Here is a 15,118-nt window from a genome sequence, read left to right on the forward strand (position 1 = left end):
AAAAGAGGGGGGAGCACAGAACGAGAGAGAGAGTGAGAGAGAGAGAGAGAGAGATTAATTGTTCAATATGTAGTGGCAGGAATGGACACAGTGTAGGTTTTCTGATCCCATGCAGACCGGGTCAAGGAGGAGTCAGAGTCCTCAGTGGTTTTGCAGGTTTTTATTGGGATTACCAGGTACACGGCAGGCAGGGGCGCTGGGGGGCCAGTAGGCTGGCAGGTCTCCCAGCCCCCAGCAAGTCTTCACTCTGGACTCCGGCCTTCTCCCTCAGCTTCTCTTTCGGCTTCTGCTGGCGTCCCCGTGACGCCACCCTTAAAAAAGCACAGTCTCAGCCCAGGTGAATCCCATCTACCTATGCCCACACCCTATTCCAGGTGCCCGCCATCAGGCATGCATTCAGGACCGCAAGGAGCCATCATCTATCCTGATGGTAGGAGGATAGAAAAGCCTGACATTTTTCCTTACCCTACAAATATGTCCTACCGGTAAATCCTGCCTGAGCTGGGATCTCAGGTGCACCCTAAGGCAGGTAAAACCAAGTTCCCTCCAGCCCACATGTGTTTGGTTTTATACCAACAGGGATGCTTAACTCCACCCTTAGTTTCCAGTAAGCCCTCCTTCAAGAAGTCGAGTCATGGCAGATTCATGGCATGATGGGAATTGTAGCCCTTAGCCCTGGGATCTTTTTGGCATAGAGGTGGCGGGGAGTTCATAAAACATCGGTGAGGGGAGCTCATTTAAATCCTACTGTTCCCTCAACATTACTTATATGCAAGTTATCAGCATTAGTAAAAAAGCAAAGGTCACTATTCCTACCTAGTATCTTGTCTTTTAATTAGCCTCTTCCTGGAGTGTTTCTTGATAGAGTCTTAATCCCAGATGTAGACAATTTTCCTAATAATAGCTCATATAGTATAAACCACTAATCTTTCCCCTATGCACTTTAAAACAAGACAAAGTTTATACATCTCTGGCAACTAAGTGGTATCTTCAAATTCATTATCAGACACTGCCAGGAAACCCAAGCTTAAACAGATCAGAGGATACTTTGTTTCATCCCTTCAGGAATCCAGAGTCCTCACTCACCGGAAAGCTCAACTTTCAGTCATCCTGGAATCCTCACCTGCACAGCCATCACCCTGGAGGGCTGGGCTGCTCTGACCCGTGTAGGGGAGTGTGGATGTGGGCACCACCTCTCTCCTGCTCATTCTTAATTTTAAGACATTTCAATTTGTATGACTTCTTTTGTCATTCATACTTTTTATTCCTGTAGAAGAAATCTTTGTCTACCTCAAGGTCATGAATATGTTCTCCATTCTAGAAACTGTATTTCATCATTCATGTTTATGTCTAGGATATATTTGGGGTTAAGTTTTGTATATGGTGTGAAGTAGAGATATTATAGTTTTGTTGCTATATACTCAAGTTATTCTACAACTTTTCAGACTTTCTTATGTTGCTATGACTTATCTGTTCTGTTATGACTTAATCTTCCCCAATGTAGAGCTTCTAACTCTCTGTTAGTCATTCACCCAATGTAGGGTAAGGAAAAATGTCAGGCTTTTCTGCCCTCCCGCCATCAGGATAGAGGATGGATCCTTGCGGTCCTGAATGCATGCCTGATGGCGGGCACCTGGAATAGGGTGTGGGCATAGGTAGATGGGATTCACCTGGGCTGAGACTGGGCTTATAAGGGCAGCATCACAGGGACGCCAGCAGAAGCCAAGAAGAAGCCAAGAATGAACGAAAGCAGAGAAAGAAGCAAGAGAAGCAGAAGCAGAGAGAAGGCTGGAGAGCCTAGAGTGAAGACCTGCTGAGGGCTGGGAGATCTGCCAGCCTCCTGGCCCCCCAGCACCCCTGCCTGCCGTGTACCTGGTAATCCCAATAAAAACCTGCAAAACCACTGAGGACTTCTGACTCCTCCTTTACCCGGTCTGCTGGATTTTAGAAAACCTGCTGTAGGGTAAGGTAAAAGGTATCAGGCTTTTCTGCCCTCCCGCCATCAGGATAGATGAGGGAACCCTGTGATCCTGAATGCATGCCTGATGGCGGGAACCTGAAGTGGTTACACCTGCGCTAACACTGTGTTTTTTTTTTAAGGGCGGCGTCACGGGGACGCCAGTAGCAGCAGAAGCCGAGAAGAGAAGAAGCCGAGACAGAAGCCGAGACAGAAGCCGAGAGAGAAGCAGAGAACGCTGGAGAGCCCAGATAGAGTGAGGATTTGCTGGGGCCTGGGAGGACTGCCAGCCTCCCGGCCCCCCAGCATCCCTGCCTGCCATATGCCTGGTGAACCCCAATAAAAGACCTGCAAAAAACCACTGAGGACTCTGACTCCTCCTTTACCGGGTCTGTATGGGATCAGAAAACCTGCACTGTGGCTTGTCCGGCCCCTACACCCAACAACCACTTTCTGAAGGTCCTTTATGAACTGTGCTTGGCACAGATGTTTGGGTTTTGTCTGAGGCAGATTGTGGTCTTCTTGAAGAAAACGATTAAGTCTTTACAATAAGCTGTCATAAGAGCATGACAATTTTGCAAATACTTGTTTTTCTTGTCCTTAAAATACAAGTCATTTGAAAAAAGGGATTATACACATTAATTTGATTATCTCTAGGATCTGATATTAATTTTAATACAGAATAGGGGCTCATGAAAATTTAATGCATGATTAACTACCCATACAAATCTCATGAATAAATGTACACATATGTATAGGTGAATATGTTCATAGAATAATTATACACATGAATTCAGTGTAATAATACGCATAAATGTACACACACTTTGTATCCCTTCCTCCCACATGCACACAACTTGAGTACCACTTCAGAAACTACTAATCATCCCCTTGTGCACCTTAAAAAGAAGACAAAATTTATTCAGCATAAATGTATGACTCAAGTCTTCATGGCTCTTTTGTCAGACAACCTGTCTTCAAATCCAGGTTTGCTATTTAGCAGCTGTGGAGTCAGACCAGTTAACCTCCCTTTGGCCCAATAATCTCATCTGTAAAATGGGAAAACCTACATAGGTTTGCTTCAAGTATTAAATGATTAATAGATATTAAATAGAGGCCTAAAGTCTCAATGAGTCTAGGATTTTTTAGTCTGCCTTCTTCACTGTTGCATAAATGATAAATAAATGCCTTAATCAGGGAAACCTCAATTACTGTTGGCTATTATTATTTCATATAGGATATAAAAATTCTGAATTTCCATTTCATCCATCCCTACCCCTCAGTTAAGATTAATTTCGCTCTCTGGGACGCAGAGCATTTTTCTTCTATGCCACGAGGTGGCAGCATCAGACTCCTTTTAAGTTATGAGCCAAGCTCGTTTTACCCGTTCAAGAGGGAAACTCCACATCTGTATTTGCAGGTTCCTCCACCCATTCTTCAATAGGTCCTGCTTTTTTTGATAATGAGCAGCAACTGAATTATAAGGTTAGCTCGTCATTGCACTAATATCTAGCTAAAGAAAAGATCGCTGCATGTAGGAAGGTAAAAATATTGACTTTGTAGTAACACTACGGTTTTGTGTTTTGTTTTGTCTTTTCCTTCATTTTATTTCATTATTTCCACCATAATAATGACTCCTTTAATTTAAACTAAAAACCACAGAAAGTTCCTGAAAGGGTGAGAGCCTAGGAATGGAGGTGCCAAAGACTGAGAGAAAGGTGGAGTGGGAAGCTGCAAATCCTCTTGACTGAACCCCTGAAGTCGCTGGCTACTTGGAGCTGCAATTGGTTGATGTTCTTGAAACTTGAGTTTTTGTAATAAATAATGGCTTGACAAATAATGAATCCAGATCTTCCCTTTCAGTAACACAAGACACAACAATGTTGTTCCTTTCCCAGATTATACCAAAAGACAAAAGAAAATAAAACTTAGGTGTTTTTAATAAAGATGCAAAATTAAAACCTGCAGTTCCTAAAAATTGCTTTGTGAAATGCCTACTGAGAAGCAGGCACTTGTGAGCACATTTGAGGGTAAGCTTTGTGTTGTAAAGCCAAGAATCTTGGTTTAGAAATTAAGAGTCTAGGATTCTACTAGTGCTTCAAAAATCTCCTTCCCTCCAACTTGATCAAATATCTAATTTACAAAAATCAGTACCTTTATTTCTAAAACAAAGATAAAAATCTTAACCTTGTCTAACCAAAATGAGGTCAGTGGCTGCAAATATCTTTTTAGCTGTAAAGGAGTCTCTTTTATACTACATGAGCTAATGTTAGAATAATTTCTATTTAAAACATGGGGGAAACTAGTTCTAGCCAGTTAAATGGGCTTGCCTCAGTTTTTTCATCTATAAAATGGGGCTAATGATAGCAACCCCACCTACTTCAATGAGTTGTAAGGATAAAATAATAGATGTGAAAGTGTCTTCAAAATGAAAGTGTTCTTTGTGATACAAGATGATTATTTTAAGCAAATGGCTTTTCTTGAGTTTTACAACAATCCTGAGTAAAACAACATGTAACAAAATTGAAAAGCTACCTTCAGAAACCTCAAGTAATTGCACATTAAAAAAAGATAGGAATAGAGAGGCTGAAGGCGTTATTGTATTTAGGAAAGGATAAATATAATTAAATGGTATATTCCAAGTTAGTACTTGATAAACATTTTTTAAGATATGTTTTTATTTATTTATGCATAAAAGAACTGGGGCATAGGCCAGAGGGTGGGGGCGGGGGTGGGGGGGGTGAGAGTATTCACCAGAGACAGAGTGGAGAGCAGAACAGGGGGGTGTACTGAAATACACCGCTGAGGGGAACAGCAGGCAAGACAAAGGGGTCATGCTGTGCCATGTGGGTCAGCTCCATGAATGGGGATTGAACTCATATGGCAGTGGCTGGTGATAGCTTCATAGCTCTGAGACTTTAACCTCTGTGCCACCAGGGGGGATCCTTGATAAACACTTTTTAAATACCTGTATTTAAATTAGTTGTATTGACTAAAATCCATATCTAATAAACCAATTTAATTCAATAATTTTTTTAAAAATAAATCAGGTACATTGTAAAAACAAAGTGTTCATTAGGAATATTAATATTCAGCTAATATTTGTATTCCAGGTATTTTTAAATGTATTATTTAATTTTTTAGTACCCAAAACTGGGGGAAAATGTAAGCCCATTTAAAAGTTGAGAGAACTGAGGTTCAGAAAGGCTGTTCACCTTGCCTCAAGTTAAACAGCAGATTCAAGATATTCAGATCTCAAATCCCCTCCTCCTTCCTCTCTTTTCTCTGGAGTGTTACTGAGGAGGCCTCTATTCAGTCCTTGGGGGGATACTGAATCCAACACTTAAACCTGTCAGTCAGAGATTTTTGTTTAGTAAAAACCAGAGGTGGATTGCAACATTTTAAAAGAATATGGATAAACCAATACCTCTTAGCCAAAACTTACTGTCTCATGAATGAATTTCAGTGGCTTCAGAAATTTGGACTCTGACCTTTGGAACATACATTTTATGTAAAGGGTCTAGTTGCCTTTTCTTAAATGTTTCCATAGCCAACTTATTCCTTTCCAGAGAGAGAGAGAGAGAGAGAGAGAGAGATAATTATGAAATGCTAAGGGTTAAAATAAGAGAAAAAAAATTGAAGTATTATGAGATCTTAGAAATGAAGACCATTCAGAACTCTTGAGAAGTATCAGTTATTTAAGAGTGATGTGTGGTTGTTGCCATACATAATGCGGTCATCTTAAAAAACTTTTATCCCTTGTTGATGTTATAATTTTTATACAACCTAGTTTAATGAACTCGGTGTCATTTTCAGGTTTGAATTTTGGTCAGCTCTGTTTACCAGGAATTTTAATTACTTAATTACTTTGAAATCTAAATTATCAAGTCTGTTTCATTGCCTTTGACGTACTGGTAAGATTGTTCAACATTACAGTTTAAAGTGAAGAGACCTTCAAATTTATATTTCTGATTAGGCTGTTTTATTTCCCATAATCTACATTGACAGATATTTCCCAGAATGACATTGACATGCTACTTATGACTTGTCAAGTAAGTTTTAATGAGTATCTGTAGTGTTCTGTTCTCTTGAAGAATTATCTAGGTATCATACTTGTTTGCATACAGTTACATGCATCAATTAAACTATGATCTTTTCATGATTAGAAAAGTAGCATTGTGGATGGAAATATGAAACTCTTATTTAAACACCCATTTATTTTTCCTTTTATTTGCTCCTGGAGTAACAGATTTTTATCCTTCTTAATAAGTAGCTGAGTTTAATCTTGAGAATCTTTAAAGCAAACTAGTCTCCCAGCGTTCAATCTAATGTCAACTGAAGTTAACTATCTAACCCAGGAACTTTATTATTTTTTTCTTAGCAAGATTCTCTCCAAGAGAATTCTTTTTTTTAATATATATGTTTTTTACATCATTTTTCAATTTTGCACAATGTATGCATTTTCATCTTAGTTATTGTCTCCATAAAATTCCCACCCCAGCCCCCCTTGTTTTGATCCTACTCCTCCTCCTCCCCTCCTCCCCCCCAATATGTCTCTGGTTTATAGTTGCTTGTTGATTTTGATTTCTACTTTATTATAATTAGTCTTTTTCTTGGTCCCTTGATTAGGTTTTCTAAATTCCTGCTATGAATGAGACCATCTGGTATTTTTCTTTTTCTTTCTGGCTTATTTCACTGAGCATGATCCCTTCTAGCTCCATCCATGTTCCTGCAAATTGCATGAATTTATTTTTTTTGAATGCTGAGTAATATTCCATTGTGTATATGATCCACATCTTCTTGATCCACTCATCTATTTTTGGGCATTTGGGTTGTTTCCATAGCTTACCTATTGTAAATAGTGCTGCTATAAATATAGGCGTGCAGGTGCCCTTTGGAATTAATGTTTCTGTGTCCTTTGGGTAAATACCTAGGAGTGGGATTGCTGGATCATATGGAAGCTCTATTTTAGTAGGTTGAGGAATCTCCACACAGCTCTCCATAGTGTTTGGACCAGTTTGTACTCCCACTAGCAGTGCAGGAGGATTCCTTTTTCTCCACATCCTCGCCAACATTTGTTGTTGCTAGTTTTTTTAATATGTGCCATTCTCACTGGTGTAAGATGGTATCTCATTGTAGTTTTGATTTGCATTTTCCTGATGACAAGTGATGTGGAACTTTTTTTCATACGCCTCTTGGCCATTTGCATTTCCTCTTTGGAGAAGTTTCTTTTTAGCTCTTCTGCCCATGATTTTACTGGATTATTTACTTTGTTTTTGTTGAGTCTCATCACCTCTTTGTAGATTTTTGTGATCAGTCCTTTATCATTAGTGTTGTGTGCAAAAATTTTCTTTCAAGCCTCCCCTGGTGGCACAACGGTTGAGCGCTGGGCTGCGAAGCTGCCTGCAGCCTCTGCAGCGCTGGTTTGATCCCTGGCTGACAGCGAGGGTCTCACATGGCAGGACAGACCTCACCTGCCACTTGCTGCTCCCCTCAGCAGTGTACTTCGTCGTCTGACCGTTCTGTTTCCCCACTCTGGCTCTGGTGAATTCTCTCACCCTCCCACGCTTCTGACTGTACCCAGTGCTTGTATAAATGAATAAATAAATCTTTTAAAAAAACAAAAACCAAAAAACAAAATTTTTCTCCCAGTTGGTGGGGTGTCTCTTTGTTTTTAACCCAGGAACTTTAAAGAGACCAATGATGATTGCTGAGTTATAAGATCATTTTAATACAGTAAAAGTCTGGCTTTTAAAATGTTTATTCTTAAATTAATAAAATTCATTTAACAGATGAGGAAAAGAAGACAAGAAATGTAAAGGGAGGTAAATATAAAATCCAAATAATACAGCAGAGTAGTCCAGGGTGGAAAAGTAAACGGCCAACTGAGCTCCACAAGATGTCAAGGATTTTTGGAACTCAAAAGAGGGAGAGATCAGTTTCAACAAGGCTTACAGTTTCTTGTACATTGGAATTTCAAAGATAAGGTTTTAGTGACTTAGAACTTCAAGATTGGTTATTACTACAAAGAGGGTTGGTGTGCAAGGGAAGAAGACATTGGAATCACTAAATTTCTTTTAGAAGCTCAATAATCATAAAATTGGCCTTGTATTGTTTCTACTACTTTTAATATTTTAAGACAAGCTATTCTGAAAAGCTATCTAAGAAATCTATTTTCTTAATCACCCTGACTTTACTTGCTTCTTATCTGATCAGTACTGGATGCCTCAGTTCCAAAAGCGCTCCAGAAGACGGCAATTTTGCCTTTCTTTGCCAATCCCATTTGTCATCTCCAAGCTGGACTTGAGCTTAATTCAGCAGACACCAAACCCTGTGTTAGTTTTGAGGAGATGCTGTGGAGCTGATAATCTAGAAAGCAGACTAGTTTTTACTAACTATAACACCAAATCAGACTGTGATAAGTGCTACAAGAGTGTTATAAACAAAGTGTTGAAGGTGAAGTTAATTCTGTCCAGGGGTCAAGAAAGGTCTCAGAGAGAAGGTGACATTTCAGAGGACCATAAAGCAAGAGAAGTATTTTGCTAGCTGGAGAAGGATTGGATGTGATTACAGGCGGGGGGAATAGATGCTCAGGGGTATGGAGTGGGAATGGACTGTGGGAGAAAGGGCAAGTTGTTGAAGGTGGTTGGGTATAGGGTTACTGAGCCCACTAACAATTCGGTGTAAAAGAGAACACAATCAATATAATATATCCAAAAGCTGCAATTATTACAAGTTTTAGATGCACAAAAAGAGACATCTGCAAGAAATGTTTATTTTTTTTATTCATTGTGTACCCAGCACTCTGTTAGCCACCATTGAAGATACGAGGGAAACCCTTACCTTGGAAATGTTTACATTTTATCTGGAAGAAAGATTAACTCATAAAAAAAATTAAAATAACATTTGAAGGCAAGGCATTAGTGTGCACCAAAACTCAAGTTAAAGATAAGATACCACCAGAGAGCATTTTGCAGCCCTCACACCCCCCTCCCCTCCCCCCCATATTGGTACAGGCAGTCTTGATGCCAAGTGAACTAGCAGAGGGGCTGGAGACTTGGGATCCAACCACAGGAACATGAATAAAGCTAGTGACAAATCCTTATATAGGACTTAATATGTACCTGGCACTGTTTGACGCACTCGCATGTATTAACCAATTAAATCTTCACAGTTTCTCTATTTGGGAGAAACAGTTATCTTCAGTTCACATACGGGGAAACTAAGGCACAAAGTCACAGGCAGGACTCAAACCCACGAGGTCTAGCTCGAGTCATGCACTCTGGTCATGTTTGTATTCCCAGAATCTAGCGCAGTATCCTGTTAAGATTTAAAAAAAAAAAAAATTAAAAAAATTAAAAGAAACCTAACACACCTTTCCTTGAATATTTTCAGGATAACACGATTCAAATAACATGAACGACTTCGAGGTCCACATTTGCAAATGAGAAGCAGCGCCCTGAAGTGCACAGCCAAAACTTTTGCCTGACCCAAGGACAGCAAGAAAAATGTTTCTTTTTATTTTTTTCATTTTGTAACAATTTGGTGTTTCTGAACGCTAGGGGCTCCCGGAATCTCTGGTTTGAAGAGTAACTTTTCCTTTTAGGACTTTTTTTTTTTTTTTTGGAAGGGGGTGGGGGGAAATGTGGCCTTAATTATCCTACGTCTTAGGCTGCTTAAGGAAGGGGCTGTGCTCTCGGAATCTCTTCGGAGCCAAGTAAGGAGGGCCCTCTGTTTCTCCCTCTCCCTCCCCCTTCTCTCTTTTTAAAGGACCTCGTGAAATAAAAGTGCAGAAAACAAATCCAGGCGATCACAGCAGCAGCCGCAGCGGCAGCAGCAGCAGCAGCGGGAGGAGGGGGAGGAGAGGAAAAGTAGGAGTGGGGCCGGCGCTGCGGAGTGGCTGAGCTCGGCGCAGCTCCCATTCATTAACCAGCTGCGGAGGAAGGTGGCGGAGCGGCCGCGCTGCCCACTCGCGAGCTCGCGCACACAGACGCGCGCCAGCCCAGCGCGCCCCGGGCACAGCAGCTCTGCAAAAGTTTCTGCTTGGGGCTTGACGCGCTTCTCTTCTTGGACTTTGGCACGATTTGGAGTTGAGGAAGGGAGAAGCAGAGGAGCACGCGGAGGGCTGAAGACACCCCTGTCTGCAGTGGGAAGCAGGCAGCAGGGACTGCGCTCTCGCCTCCACCTCGCGAGCCGCGGCCGACCCCCAGTCTCCAGAGCGCCTCGGCCGAGAGGCAGCCCGGGTATCTGGGTGTGTGACTGCTGTCCCGGGACGACTTCGCGGGGCGGGAGGCTCGCGGCGCAGCCAGCGCCATGCAAAACTACAAGTACGACAAGGCGATCGCTCCGGAGAGCAAGAACGGCGGCAGCCCGGCGCTCAACAACAACCCGCGGAGGAGCGGCAGCAAGCGGGTGCTGCTCATCTGCCTGGATCTCTTCTGCCTGTTTATGGGTGAGCCCCGTCCCGCCGTCCCTCCGCCCTCGGCGCCCCGCGCGCGCCCCAGCCCGATCGGTGCTTGCGCGCAGGGCTCTCCGCGTCCTCGCTGGCGCGGGGCCCGGGGCTGGACGCGGAGTCTCGGGGCAGCGCCGCGCCGCGCCGCGCCGCGCTGTCAGCCGCGGGAGGCCCCCGAAGCTTTCTTCGGGAGCCTTCGCGCCGCTTCTGACCCCGAGGCCCCCGCCCACCCCGATCCCAACGCCGTCCTGGCCTGTAACTTAGTGTTTGGGTGTGCCTAGGCTTTCGCGGGCAACTGGAAACCAACTCCTTGAAAGCCGTCTCCAGTTGGAAGCCTGGGCGGAATCCCTCGGAAGGTGTGTAGATTCGTTCTTTTACACCCGGGGAAGCTGAACCCTGACCCAGAGACAGCACAGAACTTGTTGCCTTGCATCCAAGTAAAATGGATCTCCTGGAGCGCAGGGCTCCCGCCTGGAGCCGAGCTGCCTTCCCCTCGGCTGTATGTAAACATCCAGCCCTTCCGCCGTTGCTGCCTCGGCCCGGCCAGACTAGTAAACTGGTCTTTTCACTTGTTTCTCGCTGAACCTCCTCGTCTTCCACCCTGCCCCAGGGTGCTCTCTAGGGGCAAGATGCCAGGTGGCGATTAGGCAGGCATTTTCTTAGGCACCTACTATGTGTCAGGTGGTGGTTTTAAGTAACCCTGTCCCTGAGTCGGTGCAGATCGAAGGAGGCGCCCCATTTCACCGACGGGGAAACTGAGGCACTGGAAAAACAAACCACCCGTCCTGGTTTTGGGGAGCACAATCAATTGGGCTCTCAGCAAGATGAGGCGATAGTGCCCTTCTGTTTACCAAACTAGTTAGAGGCCACAGCTAGAAAAGAGTGGTGGGAGTTAAAGGAATTGCAAGAGGGAGGGTAAGGAGGATTTATGAACTCGGTGGGGGGGAGGGAAAAAGCTATTGACATGAATCCACAGGAGTTCCAAGGTTGAAGTCAGCGCAGAAATTTTTTTTTAAAGCCAATCTTGGTGTAATGGGAAGCCTACGGGACTTGTCATCAGAAACACTGCCACTCTGCCCCTCGCTGGGTGTGCCACCTAACTGCCTGGCTGGACTCAGTTTCCTCATCAGTTGAGTGAGTGGGTTTGAACTAGATGCTCTGGAAGGCCCCTTCCTGCATTAAGAACTCGGATTTGGTCCAGGAGCTGTTCTGCCAACTCTTTAACTCAAGAAACATCTGTGTTCCCAATTCAGTTCCCTTAAAACAGAGCTCCTGCACGGAGTCTTAAGTCCCTTGGAAATGGATTTGTCTATGCAAAGCATGGACATCTTGGGCTGGAGATCTACACCTCTTGGGCTCCCCACTCATTCTGTGGCAGGGCCCTTCCTGAGGTCCATCTGTCCGTCACTTGACTGTCCATAGTAAATTTTGAGAGTCAAAGAGGGGTGTGATTCTTAGAGTTTGAAAATGAAAATGGCCCCTTTTAGATCAGGAGAGTTAGCCCAGGTAAAATTGTGTGGAAGGGCAGAAGAGGAACAGGAGTTCTGGTAGCAAATCCCTTCCCCACTTCTTATAAATTTAGCATTTAGATGCTATGTAAAGGATTTGTCACTGGGGGGCCTACCTTCCTGGTGGTGACTGGCTTATTATCATGCACAGTGGGAAGATTAGTACTGAACGTCCTGCTGCCTGCTATTGAATTTTTAAAAGACCCTCCCTGGTCCTGGGGGAGTAGGTGGAAACACTAAACACGTTGAAGCTGTTTGCTGTAAACTTGCCTAGGGCTTCCAGCAATCTTGGGAGTTGGGTGGTGGGGAAGGCTCTTTCTAGACTACCTGCAGAGAGTGGCCTCCTACCTCCTACTTGGTGATTAGGAAAGCAGAACGTGCTGGACAGCCTTTGCACAGTTTCATTGTTCTCCTGCCCCCCTTCCACACTTTGATTCCAGAAGACAGTCCCAAGAGATAGTGTATTCCTAATAAAGAAAAGGAAGTGTGGAGGGATTTGCAAAAAGACACACCGATCAGCTACAGTGCAGCCGGTGATATGGAAACCCTTGGAATCTCTGTTGTCCACTGAGGGTGTAAGTAAGGTGTCTGTTTACAAGTTGGTCATCTGCCTCGCTCCCCCAATATTCTAAGCCAGCATATTTATATTGTTTACTCACTGTTGGTTTATTTGAACAAATGACTCTGTTTACCTCAAAAAAGTAGTAAGATGACAGGACTCTATATTTTATTATAAGAAGCACATAGCTGTTCATTTTAAGGGTATGTGCACATAGCTGTTCATTTTAAGGGTATGTGCCATGCCTTTATAACTTATATCAGCAAAGTCATTATCAGTCTCCCCTCTGCATAGACCAAAACACAATGTCACAAGTTTAATACCTCTCTCACATGTTTAATAAGAAGAACTGTAAGGTAAATGTTTACTTGAGAAAATTGTGCAGGAGAACTCTATTTGGCATCCAAAAGAAAATTAATAGCACACATGTGATTTTAATATTCCACACACCACAATCCTAAAAAATTGTTTCTACTTGCTTTGCTTTTTGCTAAGATTGTCAGTATGATTTAATTTTCTATATAGTTTATTGATCATATGGTCTGGATTACATGGCACTAATATATTAAAAAGAGACATAGCTTTCTGTTTATTCTCTCATAGGAATATATACCAAGCTTCATCTCCTTGTATCTGGAAAAAATAAAAGCTGATGTGCTATATAAGTGTTATATAAGTGGAAATATGCAAGCAGTCTAACTTATTTCACTTACCTCTTTGGAATGTTAAAAAATTGGTGGAAAAAAGCCAAAAGTCCTCTCCTGTTTGAAGACCAAAAAAATCTGGTATCAAAAAAACATCCATGGGAGTTCGCCTCCCATCTTTGCTGACTAATTGCTTTTATAAATACAGTTATGAATCTTTGCATGGCATTTTTTTCTGGTGTTGATTTTGTTTTCTCTTCAATGAAGTAATGTGCCTTGACCTCCTGTCTTTTGTGCATTGGCTCTAGGTCAGGAGGCTCAGAACCACAGCATCCACTATCTTTCCAAGCTCTCTTGGCTTCATTTTATTTTTTTTACTTAAAAATTATATTAAATATTTATTAAAGCAACATAGAAAAAACATAGACAACATAGAAAAAAATTATTCTGCTTAGGACACACTTGGGAATAAACCATTGTATAAATGATTGCACAACTGAAACCAGAGTACATAATGTTTGCCCCTTTTTAATGTTAGTTTATATACTTGTCACTGCAACTCAGATGAAGAGATTATCTCCATTTTATAGATGAGGGAAAAACTGACATAAGGCAAGGCTGAGGTTTAAGCTGTTGATTTGGGTCAATCCCTGGTTTTCAGCAAGCATGATGGAGTCCATCCCCCTTTCCTTTCCTATCTGAAGAATCCTGAAACTAGATTCTCATTAGAAAATCCTGAAGCTCAGTTCACAAAAAGCATTGCTTCTGCATTTCCTAGTTACCCATTGGAACCAGAGCAGATGGATAGGAATGGTCCAGTTCTTTCCTGGTGAGTGACATGGTTTCCTTGCTCCATGGCTTTGTTTTGATTTGGGGCTACTTCTGGTATTAAGTCATTCCCAGGTTTTGAGAGTGTCTCTTTACTGCAGGGGACATAGCCCTCCATGGGTGTAGCAGAAAGGCGGAGATTTGGTCAAACATGCTGACCTCCTATCCCTGCCTTCCACCTTCCCTGTGTCCATTTCTGGATGTTTATGCAGTGCCCTCTTCCATCCCATGCACTTAGATTGGACGGCAGTTTTAGCCAGGTCTGGCTCTGGGTCCTGTGGACTTTGTTCAAGGTCCTTCGTCTTCTGAGTTCAGTTAGCTCATCTGCCAAATGGTGATCAGGGTGACCACTTTGTTGCATTCCTGTGAGGAGAAGAAATATTGGATGCAAAAGTTATTTGTCATCTTTCAAGACTTGGGCAAATACAAGGGGTTTAGAATCTGGATCCCTGGATAAAGGTTTTATGATCTGCTTCATATATTGTGTCTCAGAATCATAGGTAGATGAGGGCATGAAATAAGTACTTGGTAATCACGCTGCAATGAAGACCATAAACCATTCACCTCAAATAGGAGAATGTCACATTTGCCCAGTAAGTTGAAGACATATGATTTCTATTCATTGTTTATCTAAATGTTAGCTGGGAGAAGGCAGCCCATAAAATTCATCAGACTTCTTAAGCCCTGAACCCTGTTCCTCATTTGACTTTCGAGGGTGGAAGGATTACAGTCAGGGTGGGAGCTATTTAAGGAAGCAGGTGATGGTCAGGTTCGACCTGAATGACCTGACTCCTATCCCATCAGAGTCAATGAGGCAAAAGGAAAGATGCTCAAACGGGTAAAAATATAGAATTTGGATGAGCAGTAACCCTGTGGTTCCAGGATGTTTGTGATTCCAGGAGGTTTTTGGACATTTCTTAACTTGCAGTGAAATCATTGAGATAAAATTCTAGAACTCTTTCAGTGTAATGGACATATAAGATTGCCGTGTGCTATTATGAAACTTTTCACTTTCAGCAGCCGACAAGGGGGAGGAATGAGGTGTAGTGAAGAGAATGGGAGGCGTGGAGCCAGAACCTTCAGGTTCCAGGCTGCCGTTGCCACCACCCTCTAGTTGTGTGATTGGTAAAAGGACTGGTTGAGTGGGATCTTGAACATGCTTGAGGCTGC

At 42.8% G+C, this 15,118-nt stretch overlaps 1 protein-coding gene across 1 annotated transcript in view; it reads left to right on the top strand.

Annotated features, from left to right (window-relative positions):
- Positions 1–9,664: 9,664 nt before the first annotated feature.
- Positions 9,665–15,118, top strand: part of PLPP3 (phospholipid phosphatase 3) — a 77,387-nt gene continuing 71,933 nt past the window's right edge. Inside the window, exon 1 of the mRNA XM_037499596.2 lies at positions 9,665–10,409. Within this exon, the coding sequence (XP_037355493.1) occupies positions 10,271–10,409 (139 nt within the window). The 5' untranslated portion in view covers positions 9,665–10,270. The remainder of the gene's footprint in view (positions 10,410–15,118) is intronic.

Source organism: Talpa occidentalis, unplaced genomic scaffold (assembly GCF_014898055.3).
Source record: "Talpa occidentalis isolate TD23 unplaced genomic scaffold, MPIMG_talOcc4v2.1 talOcc4.9, whole genome shotgun sequence".
In the NCBI taxonomy this organism is placed as follows: domain Eukaryota; kingdom Metazoa; phylum Chordata; class Mammalia; order Eulipotyphla; family Talpidae; genus Talpa; species Talpa occidentalis.